Source organism: Stegostoma tigrinum, chromosome 16 (assembly GCF_030684315.1).
Source record: "Stegostoma tigrinum isolate sSteTig4 chromosome 16, sSteTig4.hap1, whole genome shotgun sequence".
Taxonomy (NCBI): domain Eukaryota; kingdom Metazoa; phylum Chordata; class Chondrichthyes; order Orectolobiformes; family Stegostomatidae; genus Stegostoma; species Stegostoma tigrinum.
In genome coordinates, this window is record NC_081369.1 from 39,128,125 (window position 1) to 39,149,794 (window position 21,670).

The 21,670-nt window shown below is 39.5% G+C and overlaps 1 protein-coding gene across 1 annotated transcript in view; it reads right to left on the reverse strand.

Annotated features, from left to right (window-relative positions):
* cpne7 (copine VII) overlaps positions 1–21,670 on the reverse strand; it is a 138,252-nt gene that overhangs the window by 51,529 nt on the left and 65,053 nt on the right. Inside the window, exons 8-11 of the mRNA XM_048547132.2 lie at positions 17,246–17,344; positions 7,035–7,121; positions 6,074–6,133; positions 639–772 (exon numbers count right to left, since the gene is read on the reverse strand). Coding sequence (XP_048403089.1) covers positions 639–772; positions 6,074–6,133; positions 7,035–7,121; positions 17,246–17,344 — 380 coding nt within the window. The remainder of the gene's footprint in view (positions 1–638; positions 773–6,073; positions 6,134–7,034; positions 7,122–17,245; positions 17,345–21,670) is intronic.

Sequence of the window (21,670 nt, forward strand, 5' to 3'; positions counted from 1 at the left end):
CTAGAGACTTGAAAGTGCACAATTTGAATTGTACCATTTGTGAAATTCCTTTTCCTGTTTTTAATGGAGTGTCATCCATTAAGATAAGCAACATTTGCAGAGATTGCCAAAATGGAAATTCATGGAAACATGTTAAGGATTCATAAGCAAATATTTTTAAAGCTTTGTTCAGTTGATCTAGATTAAATAGGAATCTCCTTGAATTTGTGCAATTAGAACTGCCTATTGACTCTAAATAGACTAAATATTTAAACAAGTCTAGTTGCTTAAGAATTATAATTCACCCTGATAGACATTATAATAACTGTGACTATATTCGGGAGTTCCAATAAATTCCATTTTTCTCAATAAATGACAGGGATTTTGTAATTGCTCCTCAATTTTAATTTTACTATTCTATTCTGTTAAGTAGCTAAACTGGGTTGTTAATAATTTCAGCTCCAATCATGCAAAATTGAAACATAGGAGGTGACTAAGATTCTATCAAAGTGCAACGTTCATTATTTTTCTATAGTTCAAATGAAAGACAATTGTTTTGGTCTATTAAAAATGTCAACAAAGATTGAAGAGCACCATTATTACTAACGTACTGGTGTAATGTGGGGTAAGATTACTTTATGGCAGACGGTTAACAGTACCTGTCGTAGTCTTGACAGATTTCACCGACAGAGATTAGTGCTTTCAGATACTCATTGGGCTGGTAGGGATTGATGTAATGCAAGGAACAGCTGTTTCGTGGGTCTCCATTCGAAGCTGTGAAGTCAATGGCTACCTAAAATAGAAGGTGGCAATTCATAATTAACAGCGCTAGGCCCTGAATGCTTCATTTCTTCAGAAGCTCATACTGATGCACAATGTTCTAAATAAAAGCATGTAAAATATGTCAAAAATAATAGCACTATTACAGATCTTTAGCAGCAGAAATCTGAGGCATGAACCCTTTGTTAAAAGGAAAAGAAACATTGAAGCCAATGCCTACAAAAAAGTGCAGAGATCTATAAACAGATTGCATAGAATTAATGAACTCAATCTTTTGAATGCAGTTTTTTCCCCAAAACTCAATCCCTCTAGTATAATTGTTAAGGAAAATCTGGTGATATCCAGTTTCTTTTTCAATTTTGACACTAGGGAGACAATTTTTGGAACCTGCACATCAGATCATGGGCAGTGGCCAGTGGGCACTCGTTGTTCAATGACAACAAAAAGCTCAAGCCATTTGAGTAGCTAATACTGATTAAAATTTGGTCAAACAGAACGGATGGCAGGGAAGGACAGTGATGGTGCGGAAACAATACCAGTACAGTACTTGGAAAGCCTGTCAGTAAATGGGAAAATCTGTGAGGGCATTCTTTCATTGTTGGCAGAACAGTGTGAACATCTGACTTCTTGGGATTATTAAAGGGCTGATATATTGGCATAAATTCTTTCTGCCAATGTTATAAACCAGCAAGAAACACATATCTTTCGGAAAAGACCGTTTCTTCTGGGTACTGCTGTTATTGGCAATGTGTTGCAACAGGATCAGTGAAGGCACTTCAAATAAGCTTCCTTGGCAGTTCTGCTGCTGGTGTTGTTTATGCTTCTGGTGCTTTGTCTTCCTGTGTCTGATCTTCTATTTCAAAGTCGGCAACATCTGCCTCCCGTTCCTCCTCTGGGACATTTACCCTCCAGATTTTCTGGAGATTAAACAGGGCAAATCAGGCCACAAATCTTGAAACAGGAATAGGATCCTACTGTAGATTTCCATACCAAAAATAAGCATTTGTTTAATGTTCCTGCAGTTCATTTCGATTCTGGATTAAATGTGGCACCACTGAACTGCTGCAGTCAAGGAACGTTACAGGCCAGGAGAGCAGCAAGGCAGCCTTTGTTTCCCAGAGACTATCAATATGAAATAAATAAACAAGCAAAAGCTTTCTAATACCTGAGGATAAAAAGATGGTGGCAAATGCAACCACATATGAATGTTCATACAAAAGAACTGATAACTGTAAATACAAATCATTTGAATCCCCAGGGAGTGAAATTCCTTTCTGTTGATGTCATGTTGACTATTGTCATTGGTACAGGTATGGCCATTTGTAAAGAGTTCTTTGCTCCAGGATCCCTGGGAACACAATCTCCATTATTTGGTAACCTTTGCAAATTGAGTATTAGTGGCTTGCTTTACTTTGATTTCTCACTGTCACATGTACCTAGGTACAGAAAAATGTTTTGTTTCGCGTGTGGTTAAGGCAGATCATACTATACAAGGTCCATTAAGTTAATAGAACAGATCAAGAATACAATGTTACAGCTGCAGAGAAGGTGCACAGAGAGTGAGATCAGCATTAAATTTAAAATTTGAGAGGCCAAATCAGAAGTTTAATAACAGCAGGGAAGAAGCTGTTCTTGAATCTATTCTTACGTATATACAAACTTTTATATCTTCTGTCTGAAGGAAGAGAGTATGACAAGGGTTGGAGGATTCTTTGATTATGTTAGCTGCTTTCCCAATGCAGCGGGATGTATAAGTGGAGTCAATGGATAGAGACTGATTTGTGGGATGGATTGGGCTGTGTTCACAACTTTCTGGTTTCTTATGGTCTTGAGAAGAGCAGTTGCCAACATAGGGTGCTTTCTATGGTGCATCTACAAAATTGGTAAGAATCTTTGAGGACATGCTGAATTTTCTTTGCCTCCTGAAGAAGTACAGATATTTTTGTACTTTCTTGACCACTGCGCTGACATGGATGGACCAGGACAGTTTGTTGCTGAACATCATTCCTAGGAACTTGACATTCTCAACCATCTCCACCTCAGCATCTTTGAGGAACGTGTCTTCCACTCTACTTCCTAAAATCAGTGACCAGCTCTTTCATTTTGTTGACATTGTTGGAGAAATTGTTGTCTTTACGCCATGTTGCTGAGCACTCAGACTCTTTCTTGTATTCTGTCTTGTCACTGTTTGATATCCACCCTATGATGGTGGTGTCATCAGAAAACTTGTAAATGGAGTTGGTGCAGAATGTGGCCACACAGTTGTGAGTGTATGAGGAGTACAGTAGGGAGCTGAGTACACAGCCTTGCAGAGCAGCAATGTTGAGAACTATTGTGGAGGTGGTGTTGTCACCTATTCTTACTGATTGAAGTCCATGGATCAAAAGTCGAGGATCCAGTTACACAGGGAGTTGCCAAGCTCTAGGCCTTGGAGTTTAGAAGTGCGTTTGTTTGGAATTATGGTGTTGAAGATGGAGCTGTAATCAGTAAGTGAGGGCCTGACGTAGGTATCCTTGTTAGGCAGATGTTCCAGTGATGAGTGTAGGGCCAGGGAGATGGCATCTGCTGTGGAGCTGATGCACTGGGAGGTGAGTTCCAAAGGACCAAGGCAGTTTGGTAGGCTGAAGTTAATATCGGCCATGACTAACCTATCAAAGCATTTTATAATTATGGAGGTCAGAGTCACCGAGCAGTAGTCACTGAGGAAAGTACACAAAAAATGTAAAGGAAGTGATCAGCCCTTCCTCAGAATGAATGATTGAATAAAAGTTTTGCTCCACCACTTTTCTGCATTCACAGATGTTCCTCTGGAATGTTGACTGTAGCAGAAGACAGATATCCTGACCTTTGTTGAATCACAACCTGCAGAGATCATGCTCTAGAAAAGTTTATGAAGAATTTCCAAAGTCTACGTATCCCATGGACAGGGTCAAGCAGGCGATGGCTCTTCTCAGTGCCATCTGACAATACAGAGCTCCCTGGGTAACTTCTTCATTTCATCTTCCTCCTAAAGGTAGGTGTATCAATGAAAGTATTTAGGAATCCCATTTTAGAAGCTGTGGTGAAGGCAGTCAACATTTCCCACTGACAAAATCATCTTCAGAAACCTGGAATTTCAGTCTGAAGGCTTCAGATCAAGAGCAAAACAAAAGACAAAAGACAAAGCAGCAAAGCAGAGTTCTTGCCCATTTTCCCCCAAGAAATGACCAGTAGTTTGTCTGCAGGACACCACCACACTCATGAATATCAGTTGCTCATGATAAGGGTGCTGCTTCGCAAATTGAGCTGATCAGAATAGAATCAAAGATGGAATGAGGGTGAGTTATGGCATCGCAATTTCATTCGATTATTTGGATGCTTGCACTGTTTATTGAACAGATGTTTTATTCACTTCCCTCCTTCTGTCAGTATTTGAACATAAATGGGGCAGAAGCCTTATAAAGCCCAAATTTCCAATCTTATGTTCCAGCGAATAACAGACAACATCATCTGTGGAATTTTAAAACTATGTACATTTACTGAAATAATTATTTTATTTCATTCATGTGATTTGGGCTTCACTGCTTAGGTCAGCATCTATTACCAATCCCTAATTACTCCAGACAAGGTGATGTTGAGCTACAGCCCTTGGGGCATAGCTGAACCCACAATGCTGTTAGAAGGGAATTTCCAGGATTTTGACCTGGCAACTGTAAAGGAATGACAATGTAGCTCCATGTCAGACTGCAAGTGTTGATGGAAGGGAAATTTTCAGGTGGTGATGTTGCAAAGCCTCTCCTTCTAGAGGTGGTAGCGGTTGCACGTTTGAAAGGTTTGGTGAATTACTGTAGTGCATCTTCTAGATGCCAGTGTGTCAGTGCTGAAGTGAGTTAATGGTGAAGCTGGTGATGAATATCTAATGCTATAGATACAGAAGCAGTTTCAGATTTAAAATACTGTATGATACAAGGTCTCCTAGTAGCAGTCAGTCAAGGACAGACTTGGGTATGATCAGTCATGCGAAGATGAGTCATTGCATGGCCTTCTTGTGGGAATGCTCCATGTCTCAATCCAAAGTGGAGTATGTTAAGCCATCATTTGTATGGGACGTAATTGTTGACTGCTTTCATTGCTGAGAACATGTTCTGCCCCTTATGATCCCGACAAAGGTTCATTGTAGGTCATTGATTGATGGGCCCAGCCTCAACAGGGCTCATTGCTGCTGTTGCTACCATGCAATGAAGGTGCAGGGAGATGGTGAAGAACAGGTGTGCCCAACAAGCCCAGGACCAACAGGAGCCTGTGGCAGAAACCGAACAGAAACCATGTGAAGACACCTCACCTGAAGCATCCTTCAGGGGGTGTGGGAAAATGAGGAAGACCAGAATCATTCATCCTTGATAACATTTCCTACATGTGAGGCACAGTGTTGGCACAGGCAGAGGATATTCCAGGACACTGTGAGTGAACAATGCGCATGCACGATCAGGTGCACAGCCAGGGTTCTAAGGTGGCACTGATGCCAGAGGTAAAGGTCTAATCAGGGATATCCCAGCAGTAGTGAGTACTTCCAACAACAGTGAGTGGTAGAATCAGACTCACACTGATGGGTGCCATTGAAGTAGGTAGTTAGTGGGATAAGTGTGGGAGGATAGTGTGAGAAAACCTGCTAGGCTTGCAGGCAGAAACTCTACATGAAAATCAATGAAAATTACACTTTGCTAAAATATTGCAAGATTCAGGCCATAGTTATACCACAGCTGTCACCCAAAAGGCACCAAAACCTTTTGCAAAACATTTTGCTAGAAGCTTCCACAATTTGTCAGAATGACAAAGTCACAGGTTTGCACTGACTGCGTGCATATAAGCACTCACAACTGTATTCTGTTGTGTAACTATTCACTGGCCAATTCAGCAACAACAGAAGCCTTTCTATTACTGACTGATTCCCTTCGTCTGGAATGAAATGAAAATCTATGGAGTTAAGGACACTAGACTCTGATGGCTGCTTCTTTGTTTCAACATTTCAAAAACCAGAATTAATTTTATTTTGCAACTCTTTTCAACATTCTTTCCTCTTCAAAACGAAAATAAACTGACAAAAATAAATCCAAATGCAAATGTTTCACAATTTAATTAGGAACTTGGCTTGGAAACCCAGTTGCTGTCATTATAACACTTATAGAAGAATAATTAATGTCAAATGAAAACTTTTGGCAAACTCATAATAAATGCTTACACGCTACAACATAAAAGTTATCAATCATCCATCTTCCAGAGACAAGAAAAACATCACTGGGAAATAGTTTTAAAAGCATAATAACTGTTCACTTACCGTAAAGTGAATCTGACATCCGCCCATTATGTAGTCTAAAAAGGAATAGATCCTGTGCAACTTCAAAACACAAAAATACAGAGTTAGTCCAAAAATGTTTAACTCAACCATTTTAATAGAATGACTAATAACTTGGCATCATCCCTAAACTGTCATGATGTGTACAAGATTGATATTTGTCATTTCTGCAGATTAGATCAAATCCTGTTGATGGGCATCTTTTAATTCATCTGTGTTTCTTGATGACAATCAACAATAATCGCTTTAAATTTTGATGAGTTAAAGCTTGTCTTAAGAATGAATGCAAAGTTTTAATTCAGTACCAGAATGCTTATGAATGCTTGTGTAAAACCAACTATGTCAAGCCAAATGTCATGATATAGCTGAGGTGGTCTAAGTTAATAATGTTTATGGCATTTCTAACTGATATTCTTGTGACTGTATGGACTGAGTACCATAAAATAATTTAACCAAGCAGATAGCAATTAGTGGAAACTCATCTTTGCTGGCTGTTTAAATGACATCTTACATTGCAGAATTTTAGAAGTTGATTGTATAAAATACGAAAATCACAGACTGTTGAATAAATATGCTTCATAGTCTTTTTCTCAGTTTTTCACTCTTTAATTCAGTGTCTTATTCTTAATTAAGCAATATTTGAAGACACATTAGAAATTTCATGTGACAAATTAAACACTGATTTTCAAGTTTTACATTTTTCCTGAATTCAGATCAGAAAACTGAGTGAAATCAGCTGCAAGCAGATCCATGCCACTTAGAGAGAAACAATGTTTATCAGAAAACCTCGCTCAACACAGCAGCCAGTCATGCACTGCAGAAAACTTTTTAAAAAAAATTTCCTTCACTTTTGAACCATAGTTACTATTTTGTAGGGAAAAGTTAAGTTCTAGGATGCCCTTTGCATAAATCAAGATTACACCATGATAATTGCATCCCTTACCTTACAATCTTTCAGTATTACAGTTCCAGAGTTCTTATAGTGCTTCTTTTTTGCCTTATATTTTGGATTAACACAGTCCCAATGGATCTGATTAAAAGAGGGAAGGCCAAGCCAGGTTACTACATGATACTGTAAACCAATGTTACGTTTATAATACATCCTCTGTCCCATTAAGTAAATGTAATTTTGAATTCGTGTGGTGAACACTTGAATTTAGAAATGTATGCTGACAAAATCGTTGCCATGCATAGAAAAACAGACAGTGTGTTATCTGAAGTGGTAAAGAAGCCTATTTAAATGTTCTCTGTGCATATCAAGTTAAACAAAGCAACATGCAATGGGGAATACCATTAACAGTTTTGATCATAACATGAGCAGCTGATGTATCAGGTGGAACACAAATTCAGCCATTGATCACGGCAAGAACAGATGAGCAATAATTAGATGCTGCATACCAACACCTACCCTCAGAAATTCTGCGCGTAAATTCCACTCAATTAAATTGCTTTCCCTAGTCTGAGCGACAGAAGATTCTGATTTCACAAATAATAAACAGCCCAGATCTTCTCACCAAAACACAGGTGTATTTACTTTCACTGTTATTTATGGGTAACTGGTACAGAGTAGTGCTAAAGGGAAAGTGCCAGATGGGTGGTTTAACTGAAAAAAAGGTTGCTGTCTGAGCCATGCCACTCAGCTGTTAGCTTCACAAACTGGCATTTTACCATCTTTGTCACGATTGAAATGAATGGTGTGAAGTTGTTATATTTATGCTAAAAACAAACTTGTCACAGAAAGTTAAGCCTTGTCCATCTCAGACATAGCATACTTTTAATGGTGCGATGAAGACTAATGCATTCATTTTATCATTTCCTTTCTGATTCTCTCTTACTGTCTCTCAATATCCAACAATTCTTTCTCTTACTTTACTTCTCTTGCTGCACCTGATTTGGCATTTGCTCTAATTTCTACTTCATACTCAGTCCACATCACTATTGATTTAACAATCTTTCAATTTGATTGTTCAAAGAGAGCTGCTGCACACTCCATTACAAAAGTCAGGTTCGTCTTTCCCCACCACAATCAGCTCATATTTCAGCACCCACCATTTATAAACATACAAGAGTAACAAAGGTTAAACATAGTACATAGAAAGATTACATTCACAGCCATATCTAAACATCTTGGACTAATATTAGGTTAATTGCTTACAGAAGAAGACCAAACATGCTTCTCAGAGTAAAGCTGACATTAGGGACCTTAATGATGCTATCATGACCATGTCTTTTAAAGCTATATTAGCGTACTGACAGAGACATAATACAATATGCTCTTTGTTTTCCAAAGATGAAAATTTATCCCACAAGGTATATATGATTGAACACAGGCAAGTGTTGTCAATTTGATAATTATGTAAACAAGTAGAAGAGAATTATAAGATTTACATTGTCAAACTTCAATATAATGTTTTAAGGCTTGACAATTCATCCTGATCTGGTTATAGAATTGCTGTTTGGAGATTGCACTTGCTTGATAACTCGCTCATCTTTTTGCTAATTGCTGTTATTCAACATCAGTGCACAATCATCCTCATCCAAGTATACTTTTTCACACCCTTCATGTCTGATTGATCCGAGCTCACTTCTTGTTCCTTCACAAGGTAACACCATTATCAATAATGAACTTTTGTGATCTGGGACAAAGTTTTAGAAAATTTTGCAGGCATCCAAGTATTTGTGAATGGATTTCAACTCATAATCTGAGCCCAATTTTGGTAGTTCTCAACTGGCTCACTCATGTTCTTCTCATTCAGACTTCTTTGCATTTGAGTAAGCAGTGTAACCTGTGTCTTGGAATGATTAGACAATTTGATCCCGGGTAAGATCATTTAGGCTTGCTGTCTGAACATACTAACAATATATGTCTGAATCTTCTCATTGGTGTCCGTAATGTAAACTATACAATTTTAATGTTAGTTGTTGTTAGTTTGTAATTCTGGTGTTTGCGTTAGTAACCAGTGATATTTTTTGTGTGCCTGTTGTTAATAATTAAACTATAAGTAATTCTGTAGCAAGGTTGATTTCATTTTTTAAAAAAAACAATTTTTGAAGCCAGGCTTTTGAGTGAATGGGTTTTGAACTTTGACAATGGACATTTGTTCATTTAGGTTTTGTGAACTGGCAGAGTAAATAAGATTGTTAGACAGATCTGGCACTTTTTTTTAAATCTTAAGGGAAATACCACTAGCTGAGAGAGACAGGCATTTGGATTCATTTTTGACTTTGAACTGTACACTCCTATAATGTCCTTGGAACAGGATATCTATGCAGAAAAATGCTCCTGGGACGGGAAGGATATATGAGTCCATTAATAAGGATGAGATTGCGGAGTTCTTGAAAGTGCACGGTAAAATACTGAGTCAGACCTTTGACAAGGTGCCATACAGGAGACTGTCAAAAAAGATGAGAGGCAGCCCATGGTGTTAAGGAGAAGGCACTGGCATGGTTAGATGATTAGCTGACTAGAAGAAAGCAGAGAGCCGGTATAAAGGGGGCTTTTTCAGGATAGCTGATGACACATGGAGTTTCACAGGGGTTTGTGCTGGGTACAATTATTCACTTCATACATTAAAGGTCTGGATGAAAGAACTGAGAGCATTGTTGCTAAGTTTCTAGATGACACAAAGGTAAGTGGAGGGGCAGGTAATGCTGAGGAAGTAAGGAATCTGTGGAAGGACTAGGACAGGCAAGCAGAGTGGGCAAAGTTGTGGCAGATGATTTACAACTTGGTAGGAAGAATAGGGGCACAGGTTATTTTCTAAACTGAATTTTCAGAAATCTGAAGCACAAAAGGATTTATGAGTCCTAGTTCAGGATTCTGTTATGGTTAACATGCAGGTTCAGTTGGCAGTTAGGAAGGCTAATGCAATGTTAGCATTCATTTCAAGAGGGCTACAAAATCAAGAGTAGAGATATACTGCTGAGGCAGTATAAGGCTCTGGTCAGTCCACATTTGAAATATTGTGAGCAGTTTTGAGCCCCATGTCTAGGAAAGACAGCGCTGGTCTTGAAGGGAGTCCAGAGGAAGTTTACAAGAATGATCCTGGGGATGATGGGCTTGTCATACGAGGAGTGGTTGATGATTCTGGTTCTGTACTTTAAAAGGATGAGAGAGGACGTGATTGAAACTTACAGAATATCTAGAGGCCTGGATAGAGAGGACATGGAAAAGATGTTTCCACTTGTAAGAGAGACTAGGACCCGAGGACACAGCCTCAGAGTGAAATGATGACACCTTAGAACTGAGATGAGGAGGAACTTTTTCATTTAGACAGTGGTTAATCTATGGAGCTCATTACTGTTGAGCCCAAGTTATTGAGTGTATTTGAGACAGAGACAGAGACAGATAGGTTCGTGATTTGTAAGAGGATCAAGGTTTATGGTGAAAAAGGAGGAGAATAGGACTGAGAAACATATCAGCCATGATCAAATAGCAGAACAAATTCGAGGGCTAAATGGCCTAATTCTACTCGTAAATGTTATGATCTTATAGTCAATTAGGTTACTTTGAGTGAGGAATTAATGTTGGGATAAAACCCTGAACAGACTGCCTAAAACTGAATTCTTAAGTAGATGTGTGACAGCATCAGAAAGAAGGTATCATAGTTCCAGTCTAAACATTAGGGCCACAAGCAACTGAAACCTACTGACATGTTTTTAAAAAAGTGTTTGTGTGAGAATAGTGTGAGTGGAGCTTTAGGTACTGTACTGATGGTGTTTTGGGTAGTATACAAATGATCTTTTGTTTTGTTTCTTTTCAAATTTAAAAGGAGTGCTTTGAGATTGATGGGATTATATTTTAACTGTGTCTTCAACAATCTTTGAATTTGTACTATAAGCAGATAGTTTGGATTATTCTATTCTATTTTACTGTTTTGTAAACCAAAATAATTTATTGATAAAGCAAAATCTGTAGCATTATGTGCTCACATTTCAGAGAGAAACCACTTCAGTAAAACCAAAACAAACCAAAATATGATCAATCCTGTCTGAGATCTGACTTGTCCAGTGAAAACATCAGCTGAGATCATACCATGCTACGTGAAAATTCAGCAACACAAAGCAAAAGTCTTGTTTTGTTGCTCAGCACTTAATGATCATGGTTTTGAAAGTACATCGCAGACAATCTGCTCGACTGCTTGTGTGGAGATTTTGCAGTGATGATGTAAGAATGGTCATTTCCCCACTTAGTTTACATGTCTTGAAATAGTTTGCCAGTAACTGCAGTCTGTTGTCAGACATCATCCACATAAACCTCATAAATTGAAAATAACAATCAAAATGTCAATTCTGTTGCTAAGTTGTCAGCCAGTGGGAAATCGGAGAAGTAATGCACCATAAGAATGCAAATGTGCTGCACACATTGCGAACATATCTGTTGCTACTTTAGTCCAAAGAGTGTACAATGTGTGGATGTAGCAGCTCCCTCTGAGGTTGGGATTGATGTGTTTGGGATGCCTCATTTTCATTCAAATGTAGTTGAATACCCCGATTCATTACTGGGCCAGTTCACAGATTCATGTCCTAACTGTCTTGAGCATTCACTTGCCACATGTCCCTGGTATAATGTAGACTTGATAGCTTGGCATAATGCATTTGCCATTTGGACTAGTTTGCCTTGAAGGTGATTTATTATGTTATACCAAGTTTATCTCTGTATGGCCAAAATGAGCAAATGTTCTCAGGTACTTCTTTAAGAATGTCAGCTCATCCTTGGATAACAAGCTTTCACGATTCTTAACATTGCTCACCTTTGGCAGATACTGATTATAACTGTTCACACTGGCTCTGGTCAAAGTGCGACAGATCAACCCTGAGAACATCTTCAAGTTCATGTAGTCTGTTTTGCCACAACAGGTATGGCTGGAATCCAATGAATTAGCACTATACCGGACTATTAGAATCTACCAAGCCAAAGGTTTCAGGAAGCCAAGATGAGCTAGTGTGCTGTACTGCAATGTGATTCTGCCATTGCATGAAACTCGCGATCCATTAGACACTGCAAAATAATCTCTCAAAGACTGTGCCAGGAAGTGCGATTTGATGAGACACATGTATTTCAGGATGCATAGTGGTAATATATCAGCACTAGCTCCTGTGCCAATTTTAGCTTTTAATGTTTTCATGTGTACTGACCTGTCTTTTCAGGATATATGTTGCTAATAGTTATATAAGCTTCTGATCACATTATACCATCAATATAGCATGTGAGGTTAACATCATGGAAAGCTTGGTCATTTCTGACGATTGTCCTTTGCTTTGTTGACTCTGAACATCATAAATGTGCTTGCATTCATACACCTTCTTACCATTTTCTTTGCAGCCAGTATTGTGGTTTTATACCATTTTGTTGGTCATCCATGATTTGTTTTGCAGTCTGGCTTGGTCTTTCAAACCAGAGTTCTTGCATCACCATGTATACCCAATGCCCCTTGGTTGTGCAGTGCATGTTTTACAGATACCGAGAAAAGATGGGTAGCTTTTGGGTCAGTGTAATCAACTACATCTGTTGAAGACTTTACTAGCCCAATGTGCTTTGTTGATCATAGTTATTGTGTTGGCTGCCCTCAAAACATTTAAGTGTTGTTGGCCTGTCTCGATGGCTTTATACTTTGGTGTATCTCCAAATAATGAGTCAAAGGCATGGTGTTTTTTCTCTTGCTCAAAGATTCTTCCAAAAGACTTTGTTCGGTGTGGAAGTGATTAACTGGTCAATGAGCATTTCTGAGAGCTCTTCTTCAGGAAAATCACACTAGTGCCTTTGATGGAGCATCTTTTGACAAACCAGTCAATAGAATCTTGGGGATGCTGTCTGTATGGCAAGAGTTGGAGTCTGTGAATGCTGAGAACATGCCAGCCATTTTGGATCAGTCTGACCACCCATCAATAAACCAGACATGTTAGTCCTGCAGATATCCTCCTTCCTGAGGGCAACCAAGATTTTTGGAAATCATGCATTGGTATGTATTGCTTGATCTGTAAAATAAAACTGTGTACATTGTATGCACAGTTGTCTTTTGGTAAAATAATTACTGGATGCCTAGTCCATTAATAACTGCTTTCCCTATGTTTTTCTTTGGAGATTTTTTTAAAAATAAAAAGTACAGTGCAATGTTTGTTTGTATTGTTTTTACTAGTTTTGCATCGCTCTGATTTTTATTGTTCAGTTTATTTTTTGTTTTCTGTTATTTTTGGTGTTGCTGCCCCTTTACTGGTCTTGGTCCCTTTAAGAAAGTTTGTTTGCAGACCAGATGTTTATCGGTTCAAAAAATTTATGGTCTTTGAATTGTACGTTTGCACCGCACCAAGGAAGGTAATGTTGTCTCCCTTTTTGTTTTCATTTTGGTGTCAATTTGAAGAAAGAAAATGTTAGAATTGAATGAGGTCTAAACAGAAGTAGCATGTAAGACCATTTTTCTGGACTTTTCTAGCTATATTTTCTCTCTGTAGCTATGCTGTGAGGTCTGTTCCACTGCAATATTTTTAAAAATTTGAACTGCAGGCATTTGGGACTCTACTTTGTTTAAGACAGAAGATACAGAATTAACTAGCAGATAACTTTGGCTTTGATTTTGACTGTATTGTGACTTCAGTAATTTTTATTTTTAATTAAGACAATCCCATAAAGTTCTACATTTTGAAAAGCACTTTAATTTTAATAGAAAAAAACTTCTGCCTTCTTGCTATTCGATATATATCTGCAGCTCTAAATGGCTACTGCACTCTCAGAAACTGATGTTGCTGATTGTCTGAATTCTTTGATATCCAGCGTTGTTGTCGAATTGATCTTCAATTAGGTTTCTAAATATCTACTATTGAGACATTAAAGTCCTTTTTTTATGGCCAGCCACCACTGCTAGCCATTATGTTTTTTTTTGCCTCTAGTGTGGCAATTTTACCTGAAACAGCAATGCTTATGTCTTCACTTGTACTATGATTCTAGGCCTCAACAATGTGGTGTTGAAGGTGCCAATAGACATTATTGTAGATTTCTCACATGCACAACTATTACAGTGATGGACACATCTACGTTTCTGGGCTAATACTATGCTATTAGGTTATAGCTGAAGAGCATGTTTTAGTAGCATGCTCTGCTTCTAGTCTTAAGATGGCACTTGCGACCTTTATAGTATCAGGCCACATGCTATGATATAGTGACAATCTCATAAACATGTCTCTTAATGGTTAGTGACATACTGACCATGAGACACAACATCATATCTGTTTCCCACCTGAAACTGCTTTATGGGCTGAAACAGAAAGAAAATATTTTAATATTCAGCATTATATACAGGTAAGTTGTGTAGCCATAACCTCAACTGAGGAATACAATTACTTTGGGAAAAGATTGTAAGTAATTTGAAAAAAAAAGTAAAGTGCTTGATCCTAGAATGGCAAGAATTGGTATTCTATTGTTCCAGCTGACTGACAAATGGGAACTCCATAACTCAATTAAAAACAAACTACAGCTGGTCATAGATAATAAAATGTGAGGCTGGATGAACACAGCAGGCCAAGCAGCATCTCAGGAGCACAAAAGCTGACGTTTCGGGCCTAGACCCTTCATCAGAGAGGGGGATGGGGGGAGGGAACTGGAATAAATAGGGAGAGAGGGGGAGGCGGACCGAAGATGGAGAGCAAAGAAGATAGGTGGAGAGGGTGTAGGTGGGGAGGTAGGGAGGGGATAGGTCAGTCCAGGGAAGACGGACAGGTCAAGGAGGTGGGATGAGGTTAGTAGGTAGCTGGGGGTGCGGCTGGGGGTGGGAGGAAGGGATGGGTGAGAGGAAGAACCGGTTAGGGAGGCAGAGACAGGTTGGACTGGTTTTGGGATGCAGTGGGTGGGGGGGAAGAGCTGGGCTGGTTGTGTGGTGCAGTGGGGGGAGGGGATGAACTGGGCTGGTTTAGGGATGCAGTGGGGGAAGGGGAGATTTTGAAACTGGTGAAGTCCACATTGATACCATATGGCTGCAGGGTTCCCAGGCGGAATATGAGTTGCTGTTCCTGCAACCTTCGGGTGGCATCATTGGCCTCCTGCACTGCCACAATGATGCCACCCGAAGGTTGCAGGAACAGCAACTCATATTCCGCCTGGGAACCCTGCAGCCATATGGTATCAATGTGGACTTCACCAGTTTCAAAATCTCCCCTTCCCCCACTGCATCCCTAAACCAGCCCAGTTCATCCCCTCCCCCCACTGCACCACACAACCAGCCCAGCTCTTCCCCCCCACCCACTGCATCCCAAAACCAGTCCAACCTGTCTCTGCCTCCCTAACCGGTTCTTCCTCTCACCCATCCCTTCCTCCCACCCCCAGCCGCACCCCCAGCTACCTACTAACCTCATCCCACCTCCTTGACCTGTCCGTCTTCCCTGGACTGACCTATCCCCTCCCTACCTCCCCACCTACACCCTCTCCACCTATCTTCTTTGCTCTCCATCTTCGGTCCGCCTCCCCCTCTCTCCCTATTTATTCCAGTTCCCTCCCCCCATCCCCCTCTCTGATGAAGGGTCTAGGCCCGAAACGTCAGCTTTTGTGCTCCTGAGATGCTGCTTGGCCTGCTGTGTTCATCCAGCCTCACATTTTATTATCTTGGAATCTCCAGCATCTGCAGTTCCCATTATCTCTTACAGCTGGTCATAGCCTCCATTCCATATTTGCAACTGGAAACTTGACTTATTGCACAAAGCAGGAAAGAACACTGAATACCTTTGAGTGCTATTGTTTGGCACAAATCCTACCGACATGAGACTATAAACAAAACATTACCAAATCACATAAAGAGATATTAAAATGAGAACAGGCACATTTTAAGGGCCATTTCCAAAGGACGAGAAAACAATAGAGAGACGGGGGGGGGGGGGGAGAGAGAGAGAGACAGAGAGAGACAAAGAGAGAGGAGAGGGAGAGACAGAGACATACAGACAGAAAGGCTTGGGGAGAATTCCAGAATTTTGAGGCACTACAGCTGAAAAAGGGTGTCCAATGGTGTAACAATTAAAATAAGGACTGTGTAAAAGCTCAGACTTTTTAAAATTAATTGTTGGCTAAGTCTGAATTTATTGCTTATCCATAATTGCCCACAGGGCAGCCAACATCAACCACATTGCTGAGAGAGTCTGAAATTAAATGTAGGCCAGACCAGGTAAGAACAACAAATGTCCTTCCCTGAAGTGCATTAGTGAACCACATGGCTTTTCACAACAATCAACACTGGCTATATGACTGCCATAACATCTCTTCTAAATATTTATTGAAATCAAATTTCATCATCTGCTATGGTGTGACCTGAAGCGACCTGGCACCATCTGTGGAGAGAAATCAAAGTCAAAATTTTGGGTCGAGTGATCTTTCCTCAGAATATTAGCCTGGACTTTGGAATTGCTAGTCCAGTGGCATTACCACTATGACATTACCACCACCTCCTAGAGGAATGCAGAAATTTCACTGGGTTCCTAGTTGGAAAGAATGGCAGAGCTTTGGCTCAGTGTCAACAAACATTCTCCTTTCACAGAAGGTGATATTTAAAAAGTAAACAAAGAAAATTGTTCAGAACATTTAAAAAAATAGTAAAAGTTGACAATTCCTTTGGATTTATTATTCTATGAAGGACTTGGTCTGAATTTTGCTGATTCACAAGATCTCAAACCAGTTTCGTGAATTATGCAGCAATTAGATACACATCCAGATGAATACTGCAGCAAAATACAGACATGGCTGCAATCAAACATTACTGCAGAGATGAAGTAAAGGACCAATGTGAAAAAGGTTGGCACAAGTTGTGCACTCAAAGCCTTCCTGAATCTAAGGTGTTTGACAAGTTAAATGGGGGAGCTGCTACATGACTTTCTCTGTCCAACTGGAGTGTATTTTAATATCCAATTCTAATGGACAAAAGATCATGGGAGAAGGACAGGAGAGTAGTTCAGCTAGTAAGGATGGAGGTCTGCAATCATAAGAGAAAATTCTAACTATTTTGAGGCTACCATTCAGCTCAGTTTTACTACAAGCTGCAAATATAAAATTCAACCATGTAACATTAGCCTCATGGACTTTCAGCACAGGACCTAACTAAAATATTATCTATTTTAGAGCAGTCACATTACAGCACAGTCATAGGAATTCACAAAACATCATGGTTCAATACCATTTACCTTGTTTTCTCCCATTGCTTTCCGCATTTGCTCAAAAGTTGTATAAAACTCTCCAATATAATCATGTTTTCCACGAGTGTCATAATCCCAGACTAAACACTGGAAACAAGCAGAACATTATATACATACTTTAAGGTGCTGTATTGGATGCATTTCTGCTCATTTATCTCTACACTTTAAATGGTGACAGAGAAATGAAGTGGTGGGGCAAAAATAGAAATTGCTGGAAAAGCTCAGAAGGTCTGGCAGCATCTGTGGAGAGAAATCAGAGTTAATGTTTCAGATCCAGTGACCCTTCCTCAGAACTAATGATAGCTAAGAAAATGTTGGTTTATGTGCAGAAGATAGAGTTGGGGAAGGGAGTAATGAATAAATAATAGGTGGAGATAGAGCCCAAAGTGAGAGAGGAGCATTTGGACAAAGGAGTGGATAATGATCTTGCTAGGAGGGTGGATAGCTATTAACGGGGACTGTTAGTGGCTAACAATGGGTTCTGTGTAATAGTGGATTATGTGATACCAAGGCCAGGTGTGTGGCGGTTGGGGTAAGGACATGGGAGAGCTTACTCTAAGGTTACTGAGTTTGGTATTGAGTCCAGAAGACAAGTAGAATATGAGGTGTTGTTTTTCTAGCTTGTGCTGAGCTTCGATGGAGTACTGCAGCAAGTCTGGGACAGATATAACACACAATGGAGCTGGAGGAACACAGAGTGGAGCTGGAGGAACACAGCAGATCAGGCAGCATCAGAGGAGCAGGAAAGTTGACATTTTGGGTCGGGGCCTCTTGCTATCTCAGAGACAGACGTTGGCCAGGGCACAGGCTGGTTTGTAGAAGCAGCAGGCAACTGGAAGTTTATGGTCTTTTCTGTGAACTGAACATAAGTGTTCTGTGAAGTGGTCAGCCAGTGTACGCTTTGTTTCCCTAGTGTAGAGGAGACCATGTTGTCAGCAGTGAGTGCAGTAGACTAGATTGTGAGAAGTGCAGGTAAAGTGCTGCTTCACCTTCAAGGTGTGTTTGGGCCCTTGGATACTGAGGAGGGACGAGGTAAATGGGCAGCTGCTACACTTTCTACAGTTGCAGAGGAAGGTGTCCTAAGGCTGTAAGGGATACACTGGGAGTGAAGGAAGAGTGAGTCCTGGAAGGGAACGGTCTCTGCAGAAGGACAACAAGCATGGGGAGGGGAATATGGATCTAATGGTGGAGGTGGCAGAAATGGCAGCTAATGCTCCTACGGATGTGGAGGCTGGTGGGATAGTAGGTAAAGACAAGGGGGATCCTATCACTGTTGCAGGAAGGAAAAGAGGGAATGAGGGCCAAAGTGTGGAAGATGGGTTACACCCAGCTGAGGGCCTGTCAACAACAGAGCTGGGGAATCCTCAGTTGAGAAAGAAGGCAGACATTTCGGAAGCTCCCTTGCCAAAACTGGCATCATCAGAACACATGTGACAGAGAAGTGATGAGATCTCTAGCTGGGGACTGGTAGTTTTCACCTTATTGTTAATGCTATTCAAGAACAAGACTCCAATGAATACTAGAAAATATTCTGTTAATATTCAACATATGAATCCATGATTGAACTGAAGGGAATTGGGAACATCCAAAGTAATTTCAATGAGTAGACGGGCAATGGCACAGCTGACGTATTACAATGCAAATAAAGGGAACAAGTGAAACACAGTGTAACACATTTCTGAAGAAGGGTCCTGACCCGAAACATCAGCTTTCCTGCTTCTCTGATGCTGCCTGGCCTGCTGTGTTCTTCCAGCTCCACACTGTGTTATCTCTGATTCCAGCATCAGCAGTTCTTGCTATCTTAAAGGGAAGAAGTGAGCCTGGGTGCATGAAATGTAAAATCTACAGACTTGGCATGGAAAATGTACTGCTGGTTAACTTAGGTTTCTATTTGCTGCTGATTTTATTAATAATATTAAATCTAGTATACTCAAACATTGCACCACACCGTACTAAGGAGGCAGAGAAATTATTGCATGCAGCATGAGTTTCCACTACTCATCTGCCAAAGTTACAGCATCAATTGTAATAATCCTGAAGAAATGATGAATTTCATGAAACTGATTTTCTGCGTTACCCTGAGATCTGAACTCTGGTTATTTGCCATCAAAGAGTTTTTTGAAAAAGAAATGTCCTTTTATAAAGAGCAATTGGGGTCAATCCACGACTATTAATCAAACATTTATGGAAATGCAAGAGAAAAGCTCTATTCAAATTTAATTTAAAATTTAGACATGCCAAGACCAAGCTATAAACACAACAAAACTGCTCCTATCATCCCCTCCTATGTTTTACTTGAACATATGAATAATAAAGATACAGTCACTGCAGTCCCAGAGGACAATACAGCCACTCTCTCATTAAATCAAGATGCCTGGTGGTGGTTTAACCTGAGATTCACCAAATCTCAGGCAAGGGGAAAGGTTGAGAAGGTGGCAGCTTCATGGTAATCACAGTTGGTACAGGAACTGAACCCATGCTATTGGTAAATCTCAAGACTGAAAACCAGCCATCCAGCTAACTGACCACAATGTACAGTATATGCACAGTTAACAGCCAAGATTTTATAATATTTTATTGTACTCTTTGATATTTTAAGGTTTTCTCTTTGAGATGTTTCATTCTCGTTTGAGCATTTTTCAGTGTTTTCTTATTTGGCTTTTGTCCTTGTTTTCACTTGTTCTTTTATTTCTTTCATGTTTTGTTGAATTCAAGGAGTTAATTGTAGAAATATTAGAATTTATTAATAAGGAAATGCCACAGATGTTATCTATATGTAAATTTTCAGAATGTGTTTGATAAAGTGCTGCACACAAAGAATGTTGGTAAATTTAAGGTATTTATTATTAAAGGTATACTGGTTTGATAGGCAATTATTTAAAGGACAGAACAGTGATTTATCAATATTTTCAGACTGGACAGGTGCTAACAATGCTGTTCCCCTAAGGTTGCAATTAATGTCATTGTTTCTCTAAGAATGATTATACGATCAAAGTTCAAGTAAAGAGAGAACAATTTCAAAATTTACAGATCATCCTAAACTAGGGAACAGAGTTTAATGTCAAGAGGACTGTAGATGTCTTCAGAGGGCCAATCAATATCAGATCATACTTGATGTGGAGAAATTGGTAGTAACATATTTTGGGAGGACAATCTGGACTTTGGATGACAAGAATCAACATATAACACAAGTAGGTAGAACAACAAATCTAATATGGGTTAAAAGCCGAAACAGTGAAGAAATGAGCAGAATTGGCTGCTTGACTGGCTGGCAAAAGGGAAGTGTGACCAGGGATGAGAGATTTCTTCCCCGACAACAGCAAGTGGATTACTGAGATTCAGCAGAGCAATCACAGCCCAGGGAAATGACGGAATGCCTGATATCGGGAATGTCCACAGCATAGTAGGGCCTGGTTCTGGGTCCTCATCCTGATTATGAGGAACCAAATTAAAAGTATCATTAGATTATCCTGTTAGACCTCTTCTGATTGCAGTTTATGACAGATTTGTCCGTGGAAGCCATTACTATCCCCCTATTAAGCTTCAGGACTGAATAGCAGATCAGTCCCTAGGGTTATCAATGAAACAAAGTCAGCGTTTTTATGGAGGACCTTTGGGTTGGGATAAGCACCTTTGCCACTTACAATTAAAGATTGCAGGCAGATAAATCAGGTGGGAAAAGAGCTCTGAGTATACTACATTGGTAAACAAAGAGGAAGCTTAACTATTATCCAATTAAGACTTAGCTGTTTTATCTGGCTGGGTAAAAATCAGCATGACACATGGGTGTTTAGATGACAGCTGTTCTATTTAATTAATATAGAACAAAGGAAATCTGTGAATTTACACATATGCTCATCACTCAGAAATTCAGTTTGTCAAGTTCTCAGGTACAATTACAATCTGAAAATACTAATGATCAAAGAAAACTATTTTGATTTAAACAGACAGAAGAAATACAGAAAAGATCTGACTCTACTTAGGAGATCCATTTCACTGAATATTTTTCTTCCAAAATGCCAAGAAATACTGAAAAGAATTAAAAGAAATAATACTAATCATTGCTGAACCATCACTGATACAAATTAAAGCAATAATATTAGCAACTGGCAATCATTACCTAATACAAATTGAAGCAGTTAAAAATCTAAAACAGACACAAACTGTACAACATTTCCCCAAATTTGGTTTAAGTAGACAGTTAGATTCATGCTTGAAAGAAGTAAGGAACAAAATATAACAAAAATGACATTCGTTAATTGTAATTCCCAAACTGACAAACAGGAGTGTTTCATTAGGGAGGTGAAGAAGTAGGAAAAGGAAATGTCTTGTGGAAGTCACAGAAATTTTGTATGTTCTAAAGAAATTAACTTATTGTCAAGCATTGACATAGCTTGTGAACAAAGACAGATT